Below are 24,315 nucleotides of genomic sequence, written 5' to 3' on the forward strand. Positions count from 1 at the left end.
CCCAGAATGGCACCGGAAGACCAAAGGCTGCAGGAGCTGCAGGACAGGACACAGGCAGGGGAAGGGACCCCCTGCCCTCCTGGGAGACCCAATGAGAGATTGGGAAGAACAGCCAAGGAAGAGACACCGATTCCAGGGTGACTCTTGGCTGGGCTGGCACCCGGTCTTTCAGAAGAGAAGAAAAGAAAGACGCCACTCAGTCCTTTGGGAGGTCGGGCAGAAGTCAAGAAGGAAAGATCTGCCTGGGAAGATGGGTGGATTATGGAGAGCAGAGAGGGGTGGGGTGGGGGGTAGAGGTGAAAAGATCCAGGTGAAAGACAGAGACTTTTTGCCCAGGTGCCGGAACCAAACTAGCCAAGGGCGGGCAGGCAGGCAGGCAGGCAGGGGTGAATTGCACACATCTGTCTGGAACAGGTTGTGTGGTGGCCGTTTAATACAACAAGTTTTGATATATATAAAAAAGCACAACAGGTTTTCATAATCCATCAAGCGAGGGATTTTATAAAGTCATGTCTGCCTCACTCTTTCTCTCTTCTCTCTCTGTCACACATATACACACAAACACTCATCCTCACACTCACAAAAGTGGTGGATACTTGGTTTTGTTTTTTGCTTTATTCTACGAAAATGTCTGCGAACCCCACAGTCGCACGTCTGTCCTCCTCCAGGGTGACAGAGGAACAGGCCAAGGTCCACGTGCTATGAGGTCCGCCCCCTTACCCTCCCCCCTCCAGGAACACAAAGGAGTAGAAGTGCCCCCAGCCGTGGCACGGCAGTCGCTGCCAAGCTGCGGGTAGACAGTTGCAGAAAGATGCGACACTCCTCCGTTCACAAAAACCTAATAAATAAAGCCTCCGTAATGAGGAAAAAGAGGAAGAAGTCAGTCGAAGGAAGAAAATGGGGGGGGAGGAAGAAAGAAACTTTGGCAGAGGAAAAAAGTTTGATTTTTTTTTCTGTTTTTGGATTTCCTTTGGAGCAGAGGTGAAAATGGTATTTCTTGGCTAACTAGCAAGGTAGTTTACAGGTAAGCTTCCTTTACTTGGTTTTGTGGGTACTTTTTGGATTTTTTTTCTTTCTGTTTTACTTAAAGCCAAAGAGTTTGATGTTTGTATTGTCTATTTTTATTTTTTTTTACAAAAAGGAAAAAAAAAAGGCTTGCTTTTTGTAACTGAAATCCATTTTTCCCTGCCTTCTTCTGCCCCTTCCTCTTTCACAGGAAGGGGCTTTCATTCTTTTTATTTCCATGAACGCACCTTCGGCAGGAGACGGAGGGAGCCTTGTCCCGTTTTCCTTCCCTGTCCCCAAGTCAAGAGGTGGGGATACCTGCAAATGCCTCATCCGAGAAGAAGAAGAGGAGGAGGAGGAGGAGGAGGAGGAAGAAGAAGAAGAAGAAGAGAAAGGAAAACAACCCCCACCCCCACCTTCAATTCCCCCACATCCTATGGGTTGGAGGTTGAGTCTTCCACCACCACCACCATCATCATCATCATCATCTCCGAAGGACGGACGAGGCCCGGTGCTTGCCTTAACTCCGTTTAAAGCCAGGTCTGAGGGTTCATGAGGATTCTGTCGTAGAGTTAGAGGTTGCTCTGGAGGTCAAACACGTGTCAGGTAGCTGAGGATTTGCATTGAATGCAGTTTTCTGTTAGTTTGTTTTTTTTAAATTTGGAGAGCAGTGGTAGCAGCAGCAGCAGCAGTGATGGTTCTCTTCCCTTTTGTCTCTCGCCTAGCGGGACGTGGTGTCCAGCGGAGCTGGGGTTGCCGGCGTGCCAGAACGCGAGACGGTGGCAGAGCCCGGATCGCTCGAGCTGCCTCCCAGGGCCACACCAGGGAGGGTACTGGTCACGGCCACCCCGTCTGGCTGGGCAGGAGCCCCGGGCAGCCCAACTGGGCCAGAAGTGGCCGTCCCGACAGAAGCTTGGAGGCTCTGGAGAGTCTGTCCACAGACGTGATGATGCTTCTCCCAATCTTTGTGCTGGCAGAAGGAACCGCAGTAGCGTGCAGTGTTGCATCCGCTGCAGGTCTCGCTGGCCTTGCGCCCGCAGTTCCAGCAGCTCTGCAGGAGAAGGCGAAAGCACAGAGATCAGCGCAGAGCGAAAGACAAGCGTGGGGGACAAGAGGCGCTCTACTCTTCACCAGGCACCAGACACACGGTCCGTCTCTCCCGTGGTGGATTCACAAAGGGCTGTGGCTGCGCTCCAGACTGTGCTCAACTCCTACATTTTAGGACAAGGCCAAACCATGGGGGGGAGCCACGAGACCAACACACGCCTGGCTCCGAGTCACGGCTGCTTGCAGCCCGCTATTCTGGCACCCGGCTCCAGGTCAGGACTAGAGAGGGTCACTACCTCACTGGAGTCTTCCTGCTGGTTAATTACGGTCAAGGCGTCCTCGGAAGCTTGGCGCTTGGCTTCGGCCAGGGCCCGCTCCATCTTGGCCCGCTCCGTGGTGATCAGCTCGTGGGCCTTCCGCTCTGCATCCGAGACAGCCTTCTGCAGCTCCGACATGGCCTGACGCTTCACCTCATTCACGGCTTCTTCTGAAAGGCAGAGCGCAGAGCAAGGCAGAAATGATAGAGGAGGCTCGGTCAGGGCAAGCAACACCAAAGAGAGCAACGTGTCACCACTGCTCTGAAGAAGGTCTGAGATCTTCCAGAAAAAGGAGGGTCAATATGTTGCCCCAGGGCCACCTGCACGGTCCAGGGCCCCCTTCTGGGTCCTTTCAGGCCTCACTGGCCAGGATTGCTAATACTGGGAGCTAGTTTCAGGTGAGATATATAAGAACTGTAGTTTAAACTCTAAAATAAGCACCACACTGTCAAAAAACTGATTCCTACACAGGTTCACCTTTTTCGTAATTCACTCCTGCAGCCCCTCCCCGGGGAAGCCGTGACAAGCAAAGCCACCCAAATGGCATTCACACAACATCCCTCACCAGATGACTAATTAAGCCACTTTCAGACTTCACCTAACCCATTGTATTGTAGTCTGGACTTGCCTAAGATGCTGGCCTACAAGAAAAATCTACCTGAGGCTACTGCTCAACTAGTAAATGGGTTGTGTGAAAGGAGCCACTAGCTAGGTTTTTAACTGGCTTGGAGAAGGGGGCAAACTCAATGGCAGAATCCGTCAGGGGAAAGTGGCAACTTTAATCCCCCTGTCCCGAGGTGGCCAGCCATTCTCCATCAGGCTTAAGCAGAGTCTGCACTGCACCCTGAAGGGACCAAAGCCCTCACCCCACTTTTAGTGGTAGGAAAGCAAGGCTGGCCACTGATTCCTCTGCACCATTTTCTGGCTGGTGGGAGCCCACTGGAACACAATCATCTATTTCAGATAGGTGCACCGGGGAGAGGGGATTCCCAGGCAAAGGAGGTTCCTGGCTGAACCCCGTAAAAGCAGCATCGGATGGGATGTTGCATATACCTTACAGATGTTTCCTCTCTCGCAAGGGCTGCTTGCTTTAGCCAGCAGAGCAAAACTCCTCCGATGGTCTGCAGAGCACTGTGGGTCCTACATATAACAGCCGCCCTGCCAATGCTTCAGAGCAGCGTCTCTCAACCCCCGCAACTGGAGGGCTGGGGAATTCTGGATGTCCACACATCCCTAATTTGCTAAGGTTGAGGAAGCAGCTTCAAACTCGGCCCAAGGGCAGCTCCATCTGGGGAAGCAGGGCCAAACAAGGGATGCTGCTATGCTGGGCTTGGTCAGCAAAAGGAGGTCTGCAGCTGGACTGCCCGCCTACCAGGCTGAGAGCCACAGTAGCTCTCCCAGTCCTTGTTCAGGATAATGAGCCAGGGTTCCCACAATCGCTCATTCCAGGGACTTTTTTGGCTTCTGCTTGGTGACACAAGAGCCGATTTTCTACAAGAAGCTTTTCCTCACTTCCCCTAAAACTCACCAGCTTTTCTCCAGATTTCTTCCGGCATGTAGCCAGACAGGGGCCTGGATACAAATTCACGATGAGCATCTGGGGAAATGGCAGAATGAGAAAAATCTGTTGAGAAGCATTGAACGAACTGATTTGTTATTTCTTGCTTTGGAAAAACCCAAGCGTAGTCAGGCTTGCATTATCAGCACTCCTGACTGCATCCTGGACAGTCGGGGGCCAGACTGTGGCTTCATTGGGGGAAGCTTTATGACCAACAGCCAAGAGGATGGTGGCACCCACAGGTATCTGCAAAGAGGTGGGGGCAAAATCTTGGCAACAAGGATCAGTTCCTCGGGTCCAGCTCTGTTGAGCTCAAAAGCTCCCATGCCCAGAAGCCAAGTGGATGCAAGGGAGGAAGGCCAGGGCACCTTGGTGGGCAGCAGGGTGGTGCCAATAGGGGATCCTGCCTAACAGCCAAACAAAGACCCTTGCCCAGGGGTGACCCCACAGGTTTGTGCAACCCCCTTGAAAACCATCTCAGGAATTGTGGCCAGGACTTCTAAGGATTCATTCTAGAGCAGAAGTCCCCAACCTTTTGGGCACCAGGGACCGGTTACGTGGAGAGAGGTATTTCCGTGGACTGGAGGGGGCGTAGTTTTGTGTGCTGCCTGCATCCAGTGGATGGGGCTTTCCTTGTTTGTGTGGGCTGGCATGCCGCAGCCCGGTACTGATCCACTGACCGGGGGTTGGGGACCCCTGTTCTAGACTGACCAGGTTAGAGTTTGCATTAATCCATCCTGTGGCTTGCTTTGGACTGCCTTAAGGTGGTTTAGCCCAGCCTCTCTGGTTGACAGAATGTGGAGGAAGGCTTGGCTTGTTCTACAAACCCAGCTGATGATGGTTTATTCCATAAACCACAGTTCAGTCAACACAAAATGAGTTTTGTTTCATCAGATGCCCCAGCAGATGTTGGGCTTAGGAGACTGCATCCTCTCTGCTCATTCCCAGTTTTTAATGGAGGGGGTGGTGGTAACCTAGTGGTCATCAGTCTCCCCATTCTCCCCCACCCCCACCCCCTCTTCTGCTGAGAGGCCTTGGCAGTGGGGGCTGTTGGAAAGGCCCAATTCCAGAGAGCCTATGACAGGCGGAAGGGGCCCCTTCACAGACAAGAGCCTGTCTGTGAAGGGGGAGAAAGCCACACTCTGTGTGCCTGGAGTCAAGGGCCTCCATCTGGGGGCCTGAGCCCACCTCCTCCCTTGCTGGGGTACCTAGCAGTGGTGCCTCGATGTTGGCAGTGCTGTTGAGGGGGCGGCTGGCAGGGCTCGGCCCCTTCTTCATGTCTTCGGCGTCACTGTAGCGGCGGATCCAGTGGTTGAGCTCCTCACGGTCAGCTTCCTGGCAGCGGCGCAGCACGGTGAGGGACCGGCGTGTCTTCTCCACCATGTCCATGATGCAGTTCAGGAGCTGCTGAGAAGAAGGCCAGATATGACAGTTGGGGCGGCAGCAATTCTTCGCCCAGCCTGGCCTCCTCCTTTTCCAGCCCGTGGTGCAGATCACAAAGAAAGTGGGGAGGTGAGCATTGCTCTCCCTCCCTCCCTCCTCCTTCGCCAGGTAGCTCTGAAGGAGCTTCACATCCATCTAGCCAGCGTGAGAGTCAATTGGCCAAAGGCAGTCTTGGACATTTATTTGATACGGTCCCTCCTCTCCTTTCCTTCTGGCCCCTCCTAAACTTTGTGGCTTATTTTTCACACAGTGATTTATTGTGATTCCAATCTGCTGAATGAACCCCAACAGAAATGACTAAAAATAAGAAAAAAAAAAAAACTAGTGTTTGCCATCTTGAGACTGCTTCATTCAGAAAAGGGGGAGGCTAAGTAAACAGAAAAAAACTGGACTGAGTCATTCATGTATCAGGATCAGAGCAGGGAAGGGGTGAGGGGGGCAGGCTTGGGATTTGCAAGGCACAAAAGGGAAGGACCCCAGCGGCTCCCACAGACCAACAGCCAACATTTCAAACTTCATTTTCTCCTGAGGTACAGACAATCCTCTACCAGCAGAACCTGAGGGTTTCCCCCAGTTGTTCTAACCCTTTTGCAAGCCTCCGCTGGTTTGATCAGAAGGCAGACAAGAAGGTTGGACATTCCTAGAGTAACTTCTTACCCGGGTGCCAAGGATTGCCAAGCCCACAGAGTTGATTCACGGTGCCCACCCTTCGGAACATCATTGCCCAGGAGCCAAGAGGGGCTCCTGTCCTCCCGGCCTTTAGGAAGGGCCCAAAGACTTGCCTGGGGCCCGGGGCCTGGGGGGGGCAACAGTGGAAGTGGGCCTTGGCAAGGGGTGTCTTAAATGGAATGATGTTTAGTACTCTCAGCTACTCACTGCAGTTTGGCTTTATGTTTCCTTGAGTTTGTAATAATGTGTTTTATATAGTCATTGTGCTTATTCATACTTGTTATGGTTTCTGATGTTTTTAATTATCATGAGCCCCCCAGAGTCACATTTATGAGATGGGTGGCTGTATACAAATTCACTAAATAATAAAATTTAAAACCATTGTACGTACATTGTTGAGGTGTTTCCACTCTTCGGCCCATTCTCGCTCGGTCAGCCGGTGGTCAATCACCTCCTCTTGCCGGGAACTGTGGACGGCTGAGGGATGAAGCGACATGAGTGGGGGTAGAAGGAAAGGATCTCCACCCATTATGAAGCCTCCAGTCCCAGAGGAACCAAGGGATATTTACCCAAATTCCTGCCAGTGGGCACACCCCCGGAGGCACACCTGGAGGATGCCAGGGCTCCGTGGCTGGCAGGCTGCAGGTGGTCTCCCCAAACTAGGCAAGGCTGGGGCAACCCTGAATTCCATGGGAATGCAATTTTAAATCAAATCATGTTCGTTAAATAGAGCTAGGATGGCTGCTCCCTGGGTATTATTTCACAGTTCCTTTCTTTTGTTGTATTTAAAGTTAGAATTTGGGAGGAAGGGAGAGGTGTCCTTTTGTTTTGAGGACTTGCAGGGGGCTTCAGGACCCTGCTGTGCAGGGACATTAGTGCAATCATCAGAGGCGCCCTTTGCTTCTGCCTCTCGTAAAGAGGAGAGCGGCTGTTTGCAGAAGTGGAAGCAAAGACCTCCTTCATCTGCTTGGCAAGAGTTATTTTCCACCCCTACTTAAACCTGGGGGGGGGGAATGGGAACTAAGCTCTTTTGCGCACCATCCTTGTCATTTCTTCCCAGCTCTTCCAAGGCTCCTCCCTTGCCTGGGTCCAATCCTTTGGGGGGACCTGCCCACCAAGCCCACGTTTCCCTGCCTGGACCCCTGCCCATCCCACATGCTGCCCCTGGGTGCTCCCTCACCAGCTGGCCGGGGGTGCTCCCGAAGGTCCCGGGGATCCGGAGGGCGGTAGGTGTCCCGGTAGCGGTGGGCCACAGCCATGTCCTCGAGGCGATAGTGCTGGGGGGGAGGAGGGGTGGGGTGGGGCAGCCCATTGGGCTGATGGCTGAGCCCGTTGCTGGGGCTGTACCGCTGGGCAGGGCTCAGGGTGCAAGGCCTTTTGCTGAGGTGCTCAGGATGCAGGGAGTCGCGGTCCAAGCCATTCTCTTTGGTCCTGGGCCACAAAGACACACACTACAGTCAAGGCACTATGGCAGATTCACCAGGCTGGCCAAACAGAGAGCCAGCAATGCCCAAGCCAGCCTGTTCCACCTTCACAGAACGACCGGGTTCACACAGCCTGCATGACAACTGGCTGAATGGCAACCCTCCCTGGAAGTGACCGCAGCACTTCAATGCTGCTGCCTGGGCATCTCCAACTGGCTGGTCCTTTAGAAGAGGTCACTGGGCTCTTCTGCAGGAGGAATGTTTGCAGTTCAACCTTTTCCCTTTTGATCGCCTCCAAAAGGGTGTTTGAGAGTGACCAGCTTTGGGTTATGGCTGACCTAAAAGCTTGGTGAATTCACCAATATATCTTTGGAGTTGTGTAGTCCCCCAACCTCTATCACTCTGCTAACGGGAGCCAGGGGGAGACTGGTGCTCCCTGCTTCCTAGGAAGTACATCTTAGTTGGGGCGGGCAACCCCTAAGCTCCAGGAAGGAGCCGTCCTGGAGAGCTTGGATCCTCACTGTCCGTCATTCAGCCTGAGGAGCAAAGATGTCAGGACATGGGTGCCTGCTGATGAGGGGAGCCCAAGGGCCCAGATTGGCTTTGCCTCTTTCTCAGTGGTGACCAGTTGCCTTGGAGATGCTCCTTTCTCCATCTATCAGCCCCCTTTTTTAGACTGTGGCCCTCCTGGATGAGGACCTGGCCTCTAGAAGCGCCAGGCAGGTCAAAGGTCCTTCTTAAGAATAATGCCTGGCAAGGCTGTCCCCAGTCTAGGACACCCACCCCTGCCCTCCCTTCTTCTCTCACATGCTCTAGGCTGGCCTACCTGTCTGGCGTCCGCCTTTTGACCCCTTCATTGACCTCCAGCAGCAGCTCCGAGGAGTCGATGGGCGAGGAGGCGTTGGCGTCCAGCAGGAGCTGCTCGTGCTGCGCCAAGTACTGGGCGGGGCTCTGCTTGGCCATGCGGGCACAATGGAGAAGTTCCCGTTGCAGCAGGGGCAGGTTGGCCTAAGCAGGCAAGAGAAGCCATGAAGAGAGATCAAGGGGGCAGCCTGGTCTGCTTGCACGCCTCTCCTCTCCGTGGGTTTTCCACAGGAATCTTTCTGGAGATGAGTGCCTGCTCTCTCATTCCAGAGAAGCAGGAAGCTCTCTGGAGCCTCATCTTATTATCTTTCCAGAGAAAGCCTTCTGGTTCCCGGGATCTACGGGCTCCTTATTCCCATCTCCCATGCTTTTAGCAGAAAGTGTTTGTAAATAAAGTAGGGCTCCCTGCTTTATTCCCTGCCCAGTGAGGTTCTCACGGAGCCTGGATCCAGGCAAGAGCATCCACCGAAGTGGTTAAGCAGGCGAGCAGAGTCCTGCCACCAGCCAACCATGGTTTCCCACTTAAGCAGCCAATGGCTGGCCAAACCGCCATCTGTTGAACACATTAGAGCTGACAAAATGCCCCACTGTGGATTCCAGGACAGCAAACCTCCTCCTCCTCCTCCTCCTCCACCGCCACCTTCTCCCTCTCTTGGCCTCGGCTCCACATTTCCAGAAAGAAAAATAATAAAAAGGAATAAATAACATCTCTGGGAAAGGCACGCTGGAGGCCGCCTGCTTTGAGTTAGCATAATGAGAAACATCTGGAGCCCCGGGTGGAGGACAGCTGGGAGAGGGTGCTGGAGAGCAGAAGAAGCAGGGAGGAAGGTTTTGTGTGTGCAAGGCTTGCAGGCAGCCCCAATCCCCCGCCAGAGAGAGTCAGAGGAGTGAACCAGTTTTCCCCAAATGCTGTACAGTCATGTTGTTGGTCGCCCAAGTGGGATCTGTGGAACAAGTAACCCAAAGGAACCAGGGTTGAATTGGGATCACCGGTGGGGGGGGGGCTTTCACTCCCAAGTTGTGAAGCTGGAAGGCTGTGATCTCAGGGCTGTCATCCTCTTTTTGATGCCCTCTTTGGGCAAGGAAGAGGACAGGAGCTTCTTTCTTTTAGGCCTCTAAAGAGCAAGGTCAGCTGATATTTCTAGAGGCAAATTCTCCTGAAGGGCAACTTGCTTTTCCAGAAATATTTAATAAATCTAGAACCCATACTAAATTAAAGATATGAGGCTTTTAGAAAACAAAGCATTTCCTTGCTTTGGCACCCCCTTCTGAAATCATCCAATTCTTCTCTAAGCAAAAAATATTTGAAAAGAACTGGGTGGGGCGGAGAAATCAATGCAAGAGGACAGAAGGACCCACAGCTGGGGGGGTGGGGGGGGAGGGAGCCTGGCAGACCGCTGCCCCTGCGAGCGTCAAGACTTTGCCCTTTGCTCAGCGAGGCTTCTGCTGCCTTTTCTGGTGGGCAGCGATTCTCTTCAGCAGGCGTCTGCAACCTTGGCAACTTTACGACCTGTGGACTTCAGTTCCCAGAATTCCTCAGCCAGCCAGCTTGAAGTCCACAAGCGGTAAAGTTGCCAAGGTTGGAGATGTCTGCTGAAGAGAATCGCTGCCCATCAGAAAAGGCAGCAAGGGAGAGATTTGTCCGGTCCAAGGGTTTGTCCATTCAACCAGAATGGTCACTTTTAGACTGGCCACAGCTCCTCAGGCTCAGAGGTTGTCCTGGGAATTTCCACACGCAAAAGAGTTGCAACAGGCCCTCCTCGTCATCTGGGAGCCATTTCCTTTGTGATCTTGCAAGCGTCCTTGGGAACACCACCCACTTTCCGTGGGAGAAGATGGCTCCTCTCTGAGTCATCCTCTTTTTTCCCCTGGTGCTGCTAGTAGGAAACCAGCTGAGATCCACAAGGGGGGATCACCTATTGGGTGGCTGTGCTGACCACCAGGAGGGTTTTCCACAATAAAAGTTTTCCGTGCAATGAATAAAATTGTGTGTTTTTGAGAGGGCTGGAACAATCAGCTCACAGGGATCCATTTCAACAACAGCCTCCGTTTAAATAAAAACTTTGCTGCTGAGGTAGCAAAGTTCCCCTTCTGAAATGAATCAGTGTCACTTGAATCACACGGGGGGGGGGGCAGGAATCTTACCTTCAGGAACGGGATGACAAAAGGGCGCAGGGGGAAGTTTGTGGCCTCCTGGAGCTTGGAATGGAATTCTTCAATGGTCAATGTGGAATTCTGCAAGGTGAACATCAAAACTGGTCAACGGATGAACTCCCGATGAAGCCACAAGGGCCTCTATTCAGGCTGTCCTCTTCAAGGTCAGCTTTGCTGACCACTTAACATGTTTCAGTGCTTAGATAGTAACACAGAGAATTCCCAAACCACATGCTGGGAATTCTGGGCAGAACCATTTCATCACATCTGTAAGGCAGGTTAACAAGGCCCAGGCACATTGCCCACTGACAAAATGGCAGCCGCGTTAATCGGTTGCAACAAAAACAAGCACAGGTGCCGTCACAATCTGACCCCTCCTCTCTAGACCCCCCCTGCGGCTGAATGCACAGCTAGCAAACTGATGGCCTCAGGTGTGCAGCGAATTAAACCTTGGCTTCCCCAACGGCGTGCTTGTTCGGTTGCCAGGTGTGTTAAGGTTCTGCACTGCATTAAGTGGAAGCAGCAGCCCCAGGGCTTTTACGGTAGCCTCTGACTCAGGAGGGTGGTTGCCAATGCAGCTAGCCCTCAACTTACAACTGTTTGTTTAGTGACCATTCAAAGTTACGAAAAAAGTGACTCATGACTGTTTTGCATCCTTATGACCGTTGCTGCCTCCCCCCAGAGTCACGGGATCAAAATTCAGACGCCTGCCAACTGACTTATATTTACAATGGTCGCAGCGTCGCAGCGTCATCTGATCCCCACTTTGTGAAGCAAAGACAATGGGGAAGCCAGCTTCACTTAGCAACCATGTTCCTAACTTAACAGCTGCATTGATTCACTTAACAACTGTGGCAAGGAAGGTTGTAAAATGGGGCAGAACTCACTTAACAAATGTCTCACTAAGCAACTGTGGTTGTAAGTCGAGGACAGCCTGTACTCCAGGGCCCTGGACTTGTCACCACCCAAAGCGGCCGGGAACTCACCACGAGGCCCAGCACCAGCATTCGAACCCGCTCCCCTATCTCCGGAGAGATGTCGCTGCCGAACTGCTGTAAGGTGGTGAGGAAGCGCTTCAGCTTGCTGAGTTGGCGAGCGCCGCAGGCCGGAGGCAGCTGGTGGTTGGAGAGGGCAGCCGTGGAGGATGTGGCCGGCCCGTTGCTGAAGCCGTTGGGCGTGGAGGGGGCTCCATTGATGGCCGTTGGAGAATGACTGCTCCCATTCATCACTGCGAGGGAAGAAGGAATCGTGGAGGGAGTTAGTTGGAGGACAAGAGGGAAAATCCAAAATTCTTCGGAAGTAGAACTTCCAAGTACATTTCCATCTTTCCCTTCCCGTCCTTTTATTCCCGGGAGAGCAGTCTGGATACGACTAACCCTTGCTGCTGGAGCCTGAAGCATCTTAGCCGGACCCCTCATTTTTCCTTCCAAGTAGGTCTCCTGTTACTGTTCCATTAAGCCCACCAACTGCCCCCAAACTGCTCAGGGGCTTCGACCAGGCCCTGTAGACCCTTCCCAACCTCTCATCACACCTCGGATGAAGTGAGCATTTTAATATCCCGGAATCTTAAATTAATAAGTAATAAACTATTAACTAATAAGATAACTGGAAAGGACCAAGAAGGTTTTAAGGAACTGAGCGAGCATCACTTGGGAGACGGAGGGAGGTCAAATAAGATCTGGAAGGTGAACTCAGAGAGGTTGAGATGGACCATTTTAAATATGCGTAGACTGAAGTCAACGTAGAGATGAAAACCAGTAGAGACTTTGATCAGGCAGGGAAACTCTAAAGATTCTGGGCCAGGAAGCCCAGTGTGCCAGGTGAGCAGCTATTCCAGAAGAAGACGGTGGCCACCCTCTTCTAAACAATGGCTAAGGAAACGCCATCCTGCCTTTCACTCTGGGGGATACCTAGAATTCTAGATTCGTGCAGATCTACAACAAAGGAAGGCAAATAAGCCAGCAAACCGTCAAGCTGATAAAATGATCCTAAGCACTGAAATATTAAAAGTATGTCTTCGAAGAGAAGAACAACATCTATTTCATGAGGGCTTTTCTTGCTTCCAAAAATCACACTGTGCCCCACTGCTTTCAGAAAGGAAGGAGTGAGATGGAAGAGGGAGGGATTCCGTTAAATAAACTTTAAGGAGGCGGGGCTGAGTGCTATCCGGCCCCCCTGAGAGTCTCCTGAGAGATGCTCCTGGTTGACACACCTTGGCAGCTAATGCAAGAGGAACAACCACAGAAGGGTAATGCAAAAGATGGAGAGTCCTGCCGGAAAGCAGGGAGATGAATCTGGTTCTGCTACGAGAGCCCAGACTGTGTGGGGATCTTTCCCAAGGCACCTCCTAAAAGACAGCCCCGCTTCACTTCCATGTGAACACAGGCAGGCTGGTGCTGCCTTCTTACTCCACAGAGGGATTTCCTCCCAGCAGTCAGCTTGTATTTCATCTCAAGATCGCTTCGCACAAAATGTTTTTGTTCATTTCCCATCCAGGCAGGAATGTGGAGGGAGAGGGCCTGCCCATGGCCCCAACTATTTCCAGACCCGACAAGAGGACGTGTCCTTAGGCCAGAAAAATAAACCTGAGCCCAGCCCTCCTGCCTTGGCTCTTGCAGACTGAAGGCGGGGGGGGGGGCTAAGGGCTGGCTTCATCCAGGTGGAGCGCTTGCAGTCTTTTGGGCCCCCTGCTATTCCTGACCCAGCAGGTGTGGCATGCTTGCACAGCCATGTCGTTGCCCCTGAAAGATCGACCGAGTGGCCACCTCGGATGCCCGCAGCCCCTTGGCCTACATGCAAAGGAGAAGGGGCCGTCAGTCTCCACCTGCTTGGCAGAGGACAGAGACGAAAGGCCAGCCTCAAATGCCCCAACCTTTGAAAACTCTCCCTCCCAAGTAGGCCAGGGGAGAGGCCACCTTCGCCCAGACTCATCACGCACCACTAACCGTTGCCGTTGTTACTACACTGCCGTGGAAAGCTGCAGCCGTCCAGGCCGTTGCTGCGTTCCTCGGGCTCCGACTGCCTCTTCGGCAGGGCGAGAGCGGCCCCTTGCTAAAGAGGTGCCGAAAATAACCGCCCGGCCACAACGGCTTTTATTCCAGTGACAGGTGCGTTACTAAGTTAAACTTCACATATGTTGCTGGAGCCGGGGCTTCAGGGGTGGAGGCGGCCCAGCGGCTTCCCCTCAGCTAAAGGTGGGGATTCTTCAGAAAAGTCCAGGGGTCCACCACCAGCCCCCTCTCTAGCTTGCCTGGGGGGGAATCTGGGCAGCCAGGAGGCACGTCCTGGGTTCTGCACTGGGCTTTGGTTCCTGAAAAGCACCTGGAGGGAGCTTGAGGACGACGGCCACGTCACTTGTGGAACCGAGGGAGCGCTGGGTCCAGATGGGACCCACGGGGTGGCTCCTGCGTCCTTCCCCCCCACCTGATGCATAGTTGTTCTATTTTTCTTTTACTTAGTGTCTAGAGCATCCGACTCCCCAGGGAGTCTGGACAGCTCACAACTAAAGACCCACCAAGTTAAGGAACAGACAACCAACCAGGGGAGCAAAGAACACGAAAGCAAAGCAGTGTGAAATAAGGAAAAGGGGGGCTCAGTTTATCCTCAAAGCCTGGAGAGCAACCACTTCCTGAGTGACCCATGAATTTAGTCCAGAGATAACAGTTCTGGGGCTTCCTCAGCAAGGGTGGCGTTCCTGGCTCCTTCCCTGATGCTGGGATTGGAACAGCCTCTTCACAGGGGCTGTCTGGGTTTGCACGTGGTGGCCTGGCATGCCCACAAACCTCCCAGCTGTCCCAGGGAACAACCCCATTAAAATGTTTGTGGTCCAGCTTCCTTGAAGACATCTTAATGGTTTGTGTAGGGCCAGGAAGAACAGACACAGGGTCACCCTTTTGCATCTCACAGCAAATGAAGGAGGGAAGGAACGTAAAATTTCTTATATTTGTTCGGTCTCGGCAAATATCAACCAAAATAAATGTTGTGAAGGAAGTCCAAAGGTTTCCCTATCCTGACTCAATCAATTGCGCCCTTTGATGACCAGGAAGGGACAAGCACTGAAGTGCGGCTGCATCGGGGTCTCTCCCGCAACGAATCACTGACCCTTTACAGACAGACATTAATGGAAATGAAGACAAATTTAAAAGGGCCTGTTGCAGAGCAGAGCCAGAGGAAAACTGAAATCCTAAGTACAATCCTCCGGGTTAAATTCCTCGTTAGCCTGGTTCAGCGATCAGCAGTGCTGTTGCAGGACAGCTCGAGAAAGTCAAGAGGGTGATGGCTGCCTCCAAGCTCCACCTCTTTTTAATGTGCTTTGCATTTTGCATGCAGGGCACATGAAAAACATAGAGCTTGGAACCCACCCTGGCAGTTGCCATGTCAACCTTTGGGACCCTACTCTGCTAACTAGAGACCTGCACGGAGCAAATGGGAAAGGGTCCCAACCCAGGAGGGATCCACCCCCTCCCCAGCCCCGGCATCTGAGTGCTGCTGCCTGGCATCCTCCCCACCCGCAGCCCGGCTCTTCTAAGGGCACAAGCAAAGCTGGGCTCAGCCTCTGGGTCTCTAGAGGAGGCTTTGCTTCATCTTACTTACAGAGGCACACCATGGACCATTTCAGGCAACCATGAAATCGGCCGCGAGGGAGAAACATCGGCGGCCCAGCGTCACGATCTGCAAGTAAAATAAAACATACGCTATCAGGAGAGACCAGAGGCCGGGAGAGGCCTTTTCATCGCTGGGGGCGGTCGGGCTTTACGGTCTCCGTAGGGAGATCCAGTTGGAGGCAGTCGTTTTACTTCCAGGGACAAAACCCTTAGAAATCCTCTTCCCTTTTCCCAAGAGGCTCAGAGGCAGCAGGGCTGGGCAGAGCAAAGCCAAACCAAGGAACATCTCCCTGGCTTGTGGGAGACGGCAGTCCGGAAACAACCAGCTCTAATCCAGAAGCAGGCTCAGGGGACCCTTCCTTGGCAAAAGTCCTGCTGAGGACCCCACTGATGTGCTCGCCTGTTATCCTGGCGTTCTAGAGCTAGAGGTAAGCAACTGGCAGCCTTCCTGCCAAATCAGGCTTGGCTGCCCTTTGACCCCCCCTCATGAAAAAAAAGTTTCTTCTCTTCTGTGCTACATCAGTCCTGCATTTATCAAGCTGTACGTCACAAGGATATCGCTTCAGTATAAACCAAGACACTTTGCAAAAAGGGAAGCCATGCAGAACTGCCCCCAAAAGGAATTAGCAACATCTGTAAGATTCTACCCTCCTCCCCCCTGCTTCCCACATACATCCAAGAGTATAGGCTCTAGAACAGTGACCTAACCCATAAGGCTTGGCTGAAAGTGTGGAGAGGGCAGGGCAGGCTGAGAAACAGGTAGACTTGCATTCTGAAAAGCACACTTTACTGTCATGTATTTAGGCTACTTTTAGTATCCTGAAGATCCAAAATATATCAGGAGATCCTAAAGTAGGTTGGCAACTGACAGCCAGGGTGGGGATGGATGGCCCACCCCTTGCTTGCAGATGTCCCACCCCAGAACCAAAACAGGCTGTCTCCTCTTCCTGTAGACAAAATGAAGAATTGGGTGAAGGAAGGACACTGTTGGGTGCTTTTTGAAGATAAAGGTCTGGAAAGCAGTGCTTGGTCAAGGCAGCCCCCAAAGCAAGTAGGGTTGATTTTGCTGCTTCAGCAACTCAGGACCAGGTTGAACGGAAGTTTCTTCACTTCCACTAGAGCTGGACTAGCTGTAAGGATGGTGCTCGAGAAAAGTCAAGCTACTCTTCAAGTCTGCAGGCAAACCTGAGAAAGGGGCATTCAGATTCCAGACTAAGCATGCTTTGAAGCTAGCATCAACATTTTACACATTGGGGTGTAAATTTGCTTGCAGAGGGTCCTCAGGTGATGCTGCCCATGTGCCCAGAAGACATCCTCAGCTGAGCTAGAGGCCGGCCTTTCCTGGGGAAAGTTTGCAGAAAGGCCGGGGCTCGGCCGTTGGACCAGCCATGCAGCCTGCCAACCCTCAGGAGAGGAGAGGAGAGGAGAGGAGGAATTCTCCCTCAGTTCCAAAGTTGCTAATTTTGAGCCAGGCGCTGCAGCTTGAAGCTGAACAGGGAAGCGATCTGGCACCTCAAGTGTTCTCGCAACAACTATTTTGGGGCTTCGGCATGGAGCCCTGGGCCTGCAGAGAAAGCAATCCATCTGCCATTGGAGCATTCACCTGCGAGCGGAAGAAAGCTGCCCATCTGCCATGCAGCCTCTGCCCACTGCCCTGTGACCTTGGCCACGCAGATGCCGCTCCCAATCCCCAGGACAGGGAGGTGGGGTGCCAGAAGGTGGGGGCGCCGTGGGCAGCTGGGCTGCCAGATGGGGATCTGCTGGCCGAGGAGTGGCCAAGCTCAGCCAAGCCAGAGCTATCCAGCGTTCCCACTAGCCAAGTCAAAGGCCGAAATCCAAATCAGACCCTGGTGGGCGAATCTTTACGGCACTGGGGGAAGCGCTTGAAAACCGCAAACCAGCTTAAGGATTGCAGGAAAATTCATCTCTTCCTTGTGCTCTGCCTGACTCTCCTCCAGGCTGGCTTCCTTAAGCAAAGGGAACGTGACCTGAGAACATCTGAACAAGGATGACCAAGAATGGAATCCTCCTGTGCCATGTGAAGAGTGTGTGATACTAGGACCATGCAGGAAGACCATCAGCCTCGCTCCAGGTCCATCTGAGTCTGCCAGGCAGAACAGGAGCAGCTGCTAGGAGTCCATGCAAGGCAGGGCGGATCCCACGCTGGGCAGGACTCTGTTTGAGCAACGGGGGGGGGCTTCCACCTGCTCAAAGGGCACAAACACCAAAGGGCAGCCCCCACTGCCCACCTCCCACAGTGGAACAAGAGGTGTCCAGGGAGAAAGTGAAGAAGTGCAGAATGGCTTCCCAGCCATCCCTTAGCTGGCCTCCTCCCTCTTTCTCCCACCGGGTCTTCCACACCCAAGTTTCTGCCTTTGAAGGGGTGAAGTGGGCCTTGGCTGCAGACTGAGCTGTGTATCACCAGGGCCCTACTTTAAAACCATCCAATTCATTCTAACGATCGTTTGGGGCCAAACAGCCTGGCACGAGCCACGGGAACAATGGTTCTCCAGCAAAGACCAGCCAGGCCTTTTATTTCTGGGACACAAAAAAGGGCCAGCCTAAAAGGTGTTTGGTGCCATGCAAGTTCCACAGAGCACAGCCTGATTTTAAACCACCCCGCCAAGGTTCAAGCATCCCCTCTATGAAGTATGTGCAGAGTAGGTTCCTATTACAGTCAAAGGCTTTGCAATGTTTGAGTCCAGGGATCAGGACCTCTCTCCTTCAGGACGCTGCTCCTGATTGTCCTTTGGTGGGCTGCCCATTCAGCTCCAGTGGGGGGGGGCACAGGGGCAAACCTGCTGCTCCTCTCTTTTTGCAAAGCCCGTTTTGCTTTGAGGCTCCCTGAGCAGAACGAGCCGGCTGGCATCCGCCGAAGCCAGCGCTTCCCACGGGGTGGGGCGAGGGACCGTTTCCTTGGCACTCCGAATGCAGTGCCATATGGCAGCATTTGACAGAGGTCCAAAGAGAGAAGGTGGGGGTGGACAGCAGCCAAGCCTACCCGCCTGGCACCCAAAGCTGTTCTGGGTCCAAGGAGAAGCCCCGAACCCTTCTCCTAAATGGGCGGGCTGCCGATTATCTGGGTGCGGGATTGGTGCAGCAGGAGAACTACCTGCCTGCCTCTCTCCTGCCTTTGGGGGCTTCCTTCAGCAGTTTCCCCCTCCCCCAAGAAAACATGAGCCCAGGTCTGTGCAGGGAAGGGAGGGACCTTGCAGGGGGGAAGGAGGGAGAGGAAGCAATCTTCCCATTTTGGCGTACTTTGCACTCCTGATTCCCCCTTTAAAGGCGTTTTCCCGCATGAAGGTCAGGAACTGCATGCCCAAATCCAGAGACCTGGCCATGCCAGAACCTATCAGCAGAGATCACCTCAAGGTGTCTTTTCCTTCCATCAAAGCAGTGCAAGGAACTTCCCCTCCCCCCAGCCAAAGCATTCCATTTTACTTTAAGGATGTCCCGTTAATACTATCTAACTCAACCAACAAGCAGCTGAACCCCAGAAAAATTGGGGGCTGTAGCCCAGGATGGTAGGAAGGGAGCACCCCACGCTTCCTTCAGCAAACCTCCTTCCCCCACCTTCCCGTTACTCAGCACCCAGGGATGAAGGGGGTACTCACTGGGGTTTGAGGTGAAGGTGGGGTGCCGCGTGGCTCCCTGGGAGACCGCTGGTGATGGTGGTGGCATGTTGGGGGGTGAGGAGCGGGACTGTGTCTTCACGTCGGCCGGCGAGTCGGGCATCGTGGTTGCCTGATTCTCCACGCTGCCTGCAGGGGGAAGCGAGAAGGGGGTAAGGGAGAGGTGTGAGCAGCCAGGTCTGAAGGGGCAGCCAGAGACGGCAATGGACAGCTGGGCAGGGAGGCTGGGCTGGTGCCGCCTGCCGAGAGGCCCCGAGAAGGCCTGGGGATCAGAGCTGGGACAGGTGCGGTTGTCAAGGCCAACATCCTGAGAGAGACCAACTGGTACAGGTGCCTGGGGGAGGCACAAGGGACAGGATGGTTGCATGGCACCATCATGCAAAGAAGATACCTTTTTTAAATAGCCATAATGGCATCATGACGCCCAGTTCAAGACTAGCCGGGCTAAAGGACAATTCCCCAGCTTTTGCAACTCCTGAATTGGACTCCTGCAGCTCAGAGGCTGAGTTCTTACAACCAGCATAAAACATGGCTTACCAGGATTGAATAAACCACAATGGCGCCTGCATTCCTGTCTACAGGAGATGGGCCACCCCATTAGGAGTGGGGACTGGATACTGGGAGCATGCGATCCCAGTGTTGGGGTCGTGTTTGGCTCCCCAATCCAGCCTAAAGGTCACATGTCGTACCCCCCACTCCATCCCATCCGTCCCCCCACCCTGCAGAAAAATTTGGTCTTTGGTGGTAGCATCTGGTTGAACAATCACCTTGGTTCACTTTCATCTCTATTGCCCTTTCGATATCAAGTAAAACTAACTTTTCTGTATGCCCAGATCTGGTAAATAACTCAAAATGGATTCACCTCTTGAGCTGAATCATGGTTTGTTCAACAAGCCACAGGGATGTGCATCACACATAGTGCTAAGCCATGTTTCATGGTCTCCGCGGTCTCTCATTGTTCTAAGCCCCAACCAACCAGACCACTCCAGGCTTAACCACAACACATGATCCCCTGAGATCATCTCCACCTTTTCATTGCAAAATCTGTCTGTGGAATTCTGGCCGGCTGCAGGTTGCAGTTTATGCTGCAGGTTTATGTGGGGCCAGATGCAGCGGTGGGATTCAAATATGTGAACAACCGGTTCTCTGTGTGGATGCCGCTTCTGGGAGTCCGTTCTGGGCCTGGGCAACAAAAAATTAGCTACCGGTTCCACTGAACCGGCTGAATCCCAGCACTGGCCAGACATTGCAATTTTATGAGCTGTTTAGTCTTAAAATTAAATTTGTGTGGTGAGGAAGTCTGAAAACGGACGGCATTTGGTGGCACAAGTGACAAGTGCGGCCAGCCCCACTGAAGCTAGTTTGGGCCCCTGCTCACTTCCCCAGCCAGCTGCTTCCAGCTGTGCCAAAAAAGGCTGCTTTCTGGTTGCTCTTGCAAAGGGGGGTGTCGTCTCTGCCCATCCCATCGTGGCCCTTCCAGAGGATTGTTTGGGGTGACCTGGCTGAGGCAGAGCAGGAGAAAGGTGGGGCAAGCAGCTGCCACATCTAAACAAAGGCACCTGCCACCAGCCACCAGAGCTGCCAAGTTCATTTCTTCCCCTGCTCCGTTAAAGAGGATGCACTTGAGGTTGATGGCTCCGGGCAAGTGTGCCAGCAGCTGCGGCAATCCATCACGTCGTCTCACGGCCAGGCCAGCCCAGGGCTCGGAGGAGAACCAAAGAAGGAAAGTCTCCCCTTTGCCGCCCTGCCTGGGGTCAGCCAGAGGCTCTTGGAGGGGACGGAGTGGCCAGCTTTCAGGGGGCAACGGATCATCCCTAATCCGCAGCAACTGTGGCACCGTTAAGTGAACTTCACGCAGGAGAGAGAGAGCGGGAAAGGACACAGCCTGTGCTAAATAAAGCCGGGAGCTGAGCCAAAACAGATGTTCCTGGAGGGCGGGGAACAGCAACCTAAGCCCAGCCTAAGTCCTCGGGGGGGGGGGAACGGGCTGTCCATGCAGGGAGCCGAGCTTTCTTAATGCAGGGAAGCCTCTTTTTCCAGAGTGGGTGAGCATCGCTGAGTGGAGCCCAGTCCTGGGCACCTTCTTGTGGAAGGCGTAGGGACCTTCCTCAGGGACACAACTAGCTTCAACACAACCTCCCTCCCTTCTGGCTTAGATGGGGCTGCCCCCTCCTTCTGGATTCTCCAGAGTTCCCAGGAGGCTCAGCGGGACCCCCGTGGAGGGTGGTTTCCCCAACCGTCCTTTCTCTGCAAAGATTGTCTCTTTGGGATGAAGTCTTCTGCAGGAGAGCCAAGGGTGAAGCCACACAGCTGAGTCGGGGCCAGCAAACCACAAGTTTGCTGGTTGTAAATCAGCTTGGCAGAGGCCAAGGAGAGGGAAAGCAGCTTCTCCCAGACTCCAGAGCCCCCCCCCCTCCAATGCATTCCCACCGTCTGTCCATCTGCCTGTCTTCCTTCTCCACTGCTGGGAAAGTCTGAAAAGGGTGTTGGAGGCTCACCCGGAGCCAGATCAACAGGGAACATCCTGGCATCCTCAGAGGTTTTCCTTTTTCACCTGAAGCCTTGCACCTTCAGTCTAGGTGCTGTGAGTTTCAGGCCTCTGGTGCAAAGAGGCTGATGCTGACTCACAAAAAACATGGGTCCCAGGCCTCGGGGCATGCCCCACTGAAGGGGGGGTTGGACTCAGCAGCTGCATTGCTCTAAACCATGCTGCAACGGGGTGTTGAGTTAGTGTGCTGCAACAACCCAAACATTGTGATTTGTAATCCAGTGTTAGGATTGCTGGGGCAGCTAAAGTTCTGGTAGATGTCCAGAAAGAAACTCTTTCTCTCCCCCCCACCCCCATCCCCCACCCCGTTTGCAATACAGGCAGTCCTCGATTTATCATCACAAATGGGGCCAGAATTTCCATTGCTAAGCAAAGTGGTTGTTAAGAGACCCAGGCACAAAACCAAACAAGTCGCCTGACCCTTGGGTCAGACTACCCTCCCACCCTCCCTCCCTCTCCCACTATCACCTTCTCAAGTTGAGATGGCCAGGATGGGGCCCAGGATCTGCCGCAGCGGCGGGGTGGCCGTCTCTGAGAGAGCACGCCATCCAGGGCCCTGCCTAGACTCCCCGTGCTCAGCAAGGCACAGAGCACAGACGGGGCGCTTTCAAAGAAGAGACCCCCGAAGCAGCCGGGAGGAGACGAGCTGAGAGCCAGCCAGAATTCCAGCTCCCCACTAGTGTCTCCTGCCTCTCGGTGTGACATCCAACCTTCCCCCAAGAGGAGAGCAAATCGCCTTGAACCAGTTTAGAGCCGTTCTCCATCTAGCCAGTCCTGCCTGCTCAGAGCGGCAGCAATTTGAGGGTCTCAGCAGAGAACAAGTTTCCTCCTCCTCCTCCTCCTCCTCCTCCTCCATCATCATCATCATCATCATCATCATCATCATCATCATCATCATCATCACAGAGATGCTCCTTTCTACGGGCAGAACCTGGACTATTAGAGTCCTTGTTTCCAATTTGCTTCAGGAAATTTAAGATGCAAACATGCCTGAACTCAAATCTTCTCGCATCAGAGACTTTTTGTCCTAGAGGAGAGCAGATGCTCTCTGCACATGCTCACCCATTCTAGGCTCGCTGTTTAAAATATCCCAAAGAATTTATTTGGGGATGCTGCACTGTCTTTTACAAGATCCTTTTCGTTTCCAGACAGGCTTCCTTTCTCTGTCTCTGTCTCGCTCTTTCTCCCTCTCCCTCCAATAAATTTTCCACTCCTCTCCACTCTCCCAGGCTGTTTTTGGATATGTTGAGGGGTAAGAAGCCTCATGTGAAATCTGTGCATCGATTCGACTGATGACAGCATTCCTGCAGCCCTGGATGCCTGCACACGGAGCCTGGCATGGTGTTGGACCGCCAACTCCCCCCCCCATTTCAACTTCCTGCTGTATTTATAAATACGCCCTGACTGACAGCAGAGAGCCAAACAGCAGCTGAGAACTTTCTGCAGCAGATGGAAGCCGGCAGAAGCCCTGGCATGTCCCAAGTTCTGTCATCCAGGAGACTGTGGAGCGGGAAGGTGGCACGGTGGGTGGACGCCTCTCTGAGCCTGCCTGGGAGGGATGCCACCCAGAGTGCAAGCTGGCCAAGTGCTCAGGGCATGGGAGGGCATTGCGGGGGCTCTGAACCACAGGCTTACGAAGCCACGGGTTATGGACAGTGATTGTCTTCCCTGGCACAGATACCAAGCCAACCTGCTCACTAGAGCCACTTTGCATCCTCCTCATTTCCTGCAGATCCAGAAGATCCCATTCTGGTGACCAAGGGGGGGGGGTCCTTCAGAGGAGGGCAGGTCTTTATGTCCATTGCCTTTGTGGCAGAGGGGAGGGGCAGAGTGCCCCCAGGCTGCAGCCCAAATAAGGCCCCATGAGGAAGAAGAGGCTTGGGGAAGCACAGAGGTGTGTGGTGGACCCCACCCAAATAACCAAACAAGTAAGACAAAGAGCAGCTGGCCTCTTCGAATCTCTTCAGGCAAGGAAGAGACCTGAACCGGCCATTCAGAGACAGACACGTGCTCCAGTCAGTTGCCTCCCTTGGACTCGGCAGTATTGGGAATACAAGCCTTGCAAGAAATAAAACCTGCAAATTAAGCTCACGCTTCTCTCTTGCATTCCCCCCCCCCCACCGTAGAGTGGAAAGTGCCCCCATGTCTCATTCTCGCAAGACCCTGCAAGGGAGAGCTAGGCTGAGATGTGGAGCTGGCCCTCGGTCTCCTGGGGAAGGTCAAGGCTGAGGCCGGGAGGGAAAGGGGGCGTCCTTTGCATTCGGCATTAATGGGGCAGGGACTCAGCCCTCTGTGCCCCTGGGAGATGGGAGTGTGGAGGGCGGGCACAGCAGCCGTTTTAGCCCCCCATTTTCAGAGCTTCACTTCTCCAGCTTTTGCAGAGCAACAACTAATGGGAAACAAATGTTGGAAAGCAGACAAAACTCGCAGCAGTTGGGACATATTATTTCCTCCTCCCCCCAATTCCCTTCCACACCCCGGCAATGTTCCTGCCTCTTTCCTCTGAGTCATCCCCAGGATGAACCAACCAGGGACAATTGCAGTTTTGCCCGGATGGAAGAGAGGGAAGCAACAGCTCATCTCCTCTTGGGCTTCTTAATATGGGGAGGGCCCTTCTTTTCTTGCAGACCCCCTCCACACCCTAGAGACAGACCCTCTTTCCAGAGTACCCTAAAGCTGCAGATCTGGGTTGAATTAAACTGGGATAGGATGCTGTTCCTCTATATTGGCCCGATGCAGGTCGAGGAAGGCTTGGTTCACACAACATTTAGGTCAGTTAAAAGACAGCATTTGCATTCTGTGAGATTAATTCTGAATCTGGTTTGCATGTATGGGTGTCTTAGCATACTGTGCAAATCTTGCCTGCCTGTCTACGTTATAGCTCAGTGCAGAAAATGGCTCAGCTCCGGGTGGTCTGAACACAGCCAGCGAGAAGGAAGTCATGGGGGGGGGATCCCCTAAAAATCAAAAGGAAAGCACCCCAATGCTCATCCTGGCAACTACACTGGCACTCCACACCCGCTTAACTCATGGCCGGAGGAGAAGCTGCT

General features: G+C 53.4%; 1 protein-coding gene across 8 annotated transcripts in view; it reads right to left on the bottom strand.

Annotated features, from left to right (window-relative positions):
- Positions 1-596: 596 nt before the first annotated feature.
- Positions 597-24,315, bottom strand: part of CBFA2T3 (CBFA2/RUNX1 partner transcriptional co-repressor 3) — a 54,648-nt gene continuing 30,929 nt past the window's right edge. For 2 of the 8 annotated variants that reach the window (XM_039330894.1, XM_039330898.1), the window contains exons 2-12: positions 18,700-18,846; positions 15,075-15,152; positions 11,468-11,709; positions 10,473-10,562; positions 8,290-8,471; positions 7,220-7,470; positions 6,431-6,516; positions 5,136-5,334; positions 3,898-3,966; positions 2,349-2,539; positions 597-2,056 (exon numbers count right to left, since the gene is read on the bottom strand). In XM_039330894.1, coding sequence (XP_039186828.1) covers positions 1,727-2,056; positions 2,349-2,539; positions 3,898-3,966; positions 5,136-5,334; positions 6,431-6,516; positions 7,220-7,470; positions 8,290-8,471; positions 10,473-10,562; positions 11,468-11,709; positions 15,075-15,152; positions 18,700-18,820 — 1,839 coding nt within the window. In that variant the 5' untranslated portion in view covers positions 18,821-18,846 and the 3' untranslated portion in view covers positions 597-1,726. The remainder of the gene's footprint in view (positions 2,057-2,348; positions 2,540-3,897; positions 3,967-5,135; positions 5,335-6,430; positions 6,517-7,219; positions 7,471-8,289; positions 8,472-10,472; positions 10,563-11,467; positions 11,710-15,074; positions 15,153-18,699; positions 18,847-24,315) is intronic. The other 6 variants (XM_039330901.1, XM_039330895.1, XM_039330896.1 and 3 more) reach the window with 6 other exon arrangements.

Source organism: Crotalus tigris, unplaced genomic scaffold (assembly GCF_016545835.1).
Source record: "Crotalus tigris isolate CLP2741 ecotype Arizona unplaced genomic scaffold, ASM1654583v1 scf7180000024433.1590703, whole genome shotgun sequence".
Classification (NCBI taxonomy): Eukaryota; Metazoa; Chordata; class Lepidosauria; order Squamata; family Viperidae; genus Crotalus; species Crotalus tigris.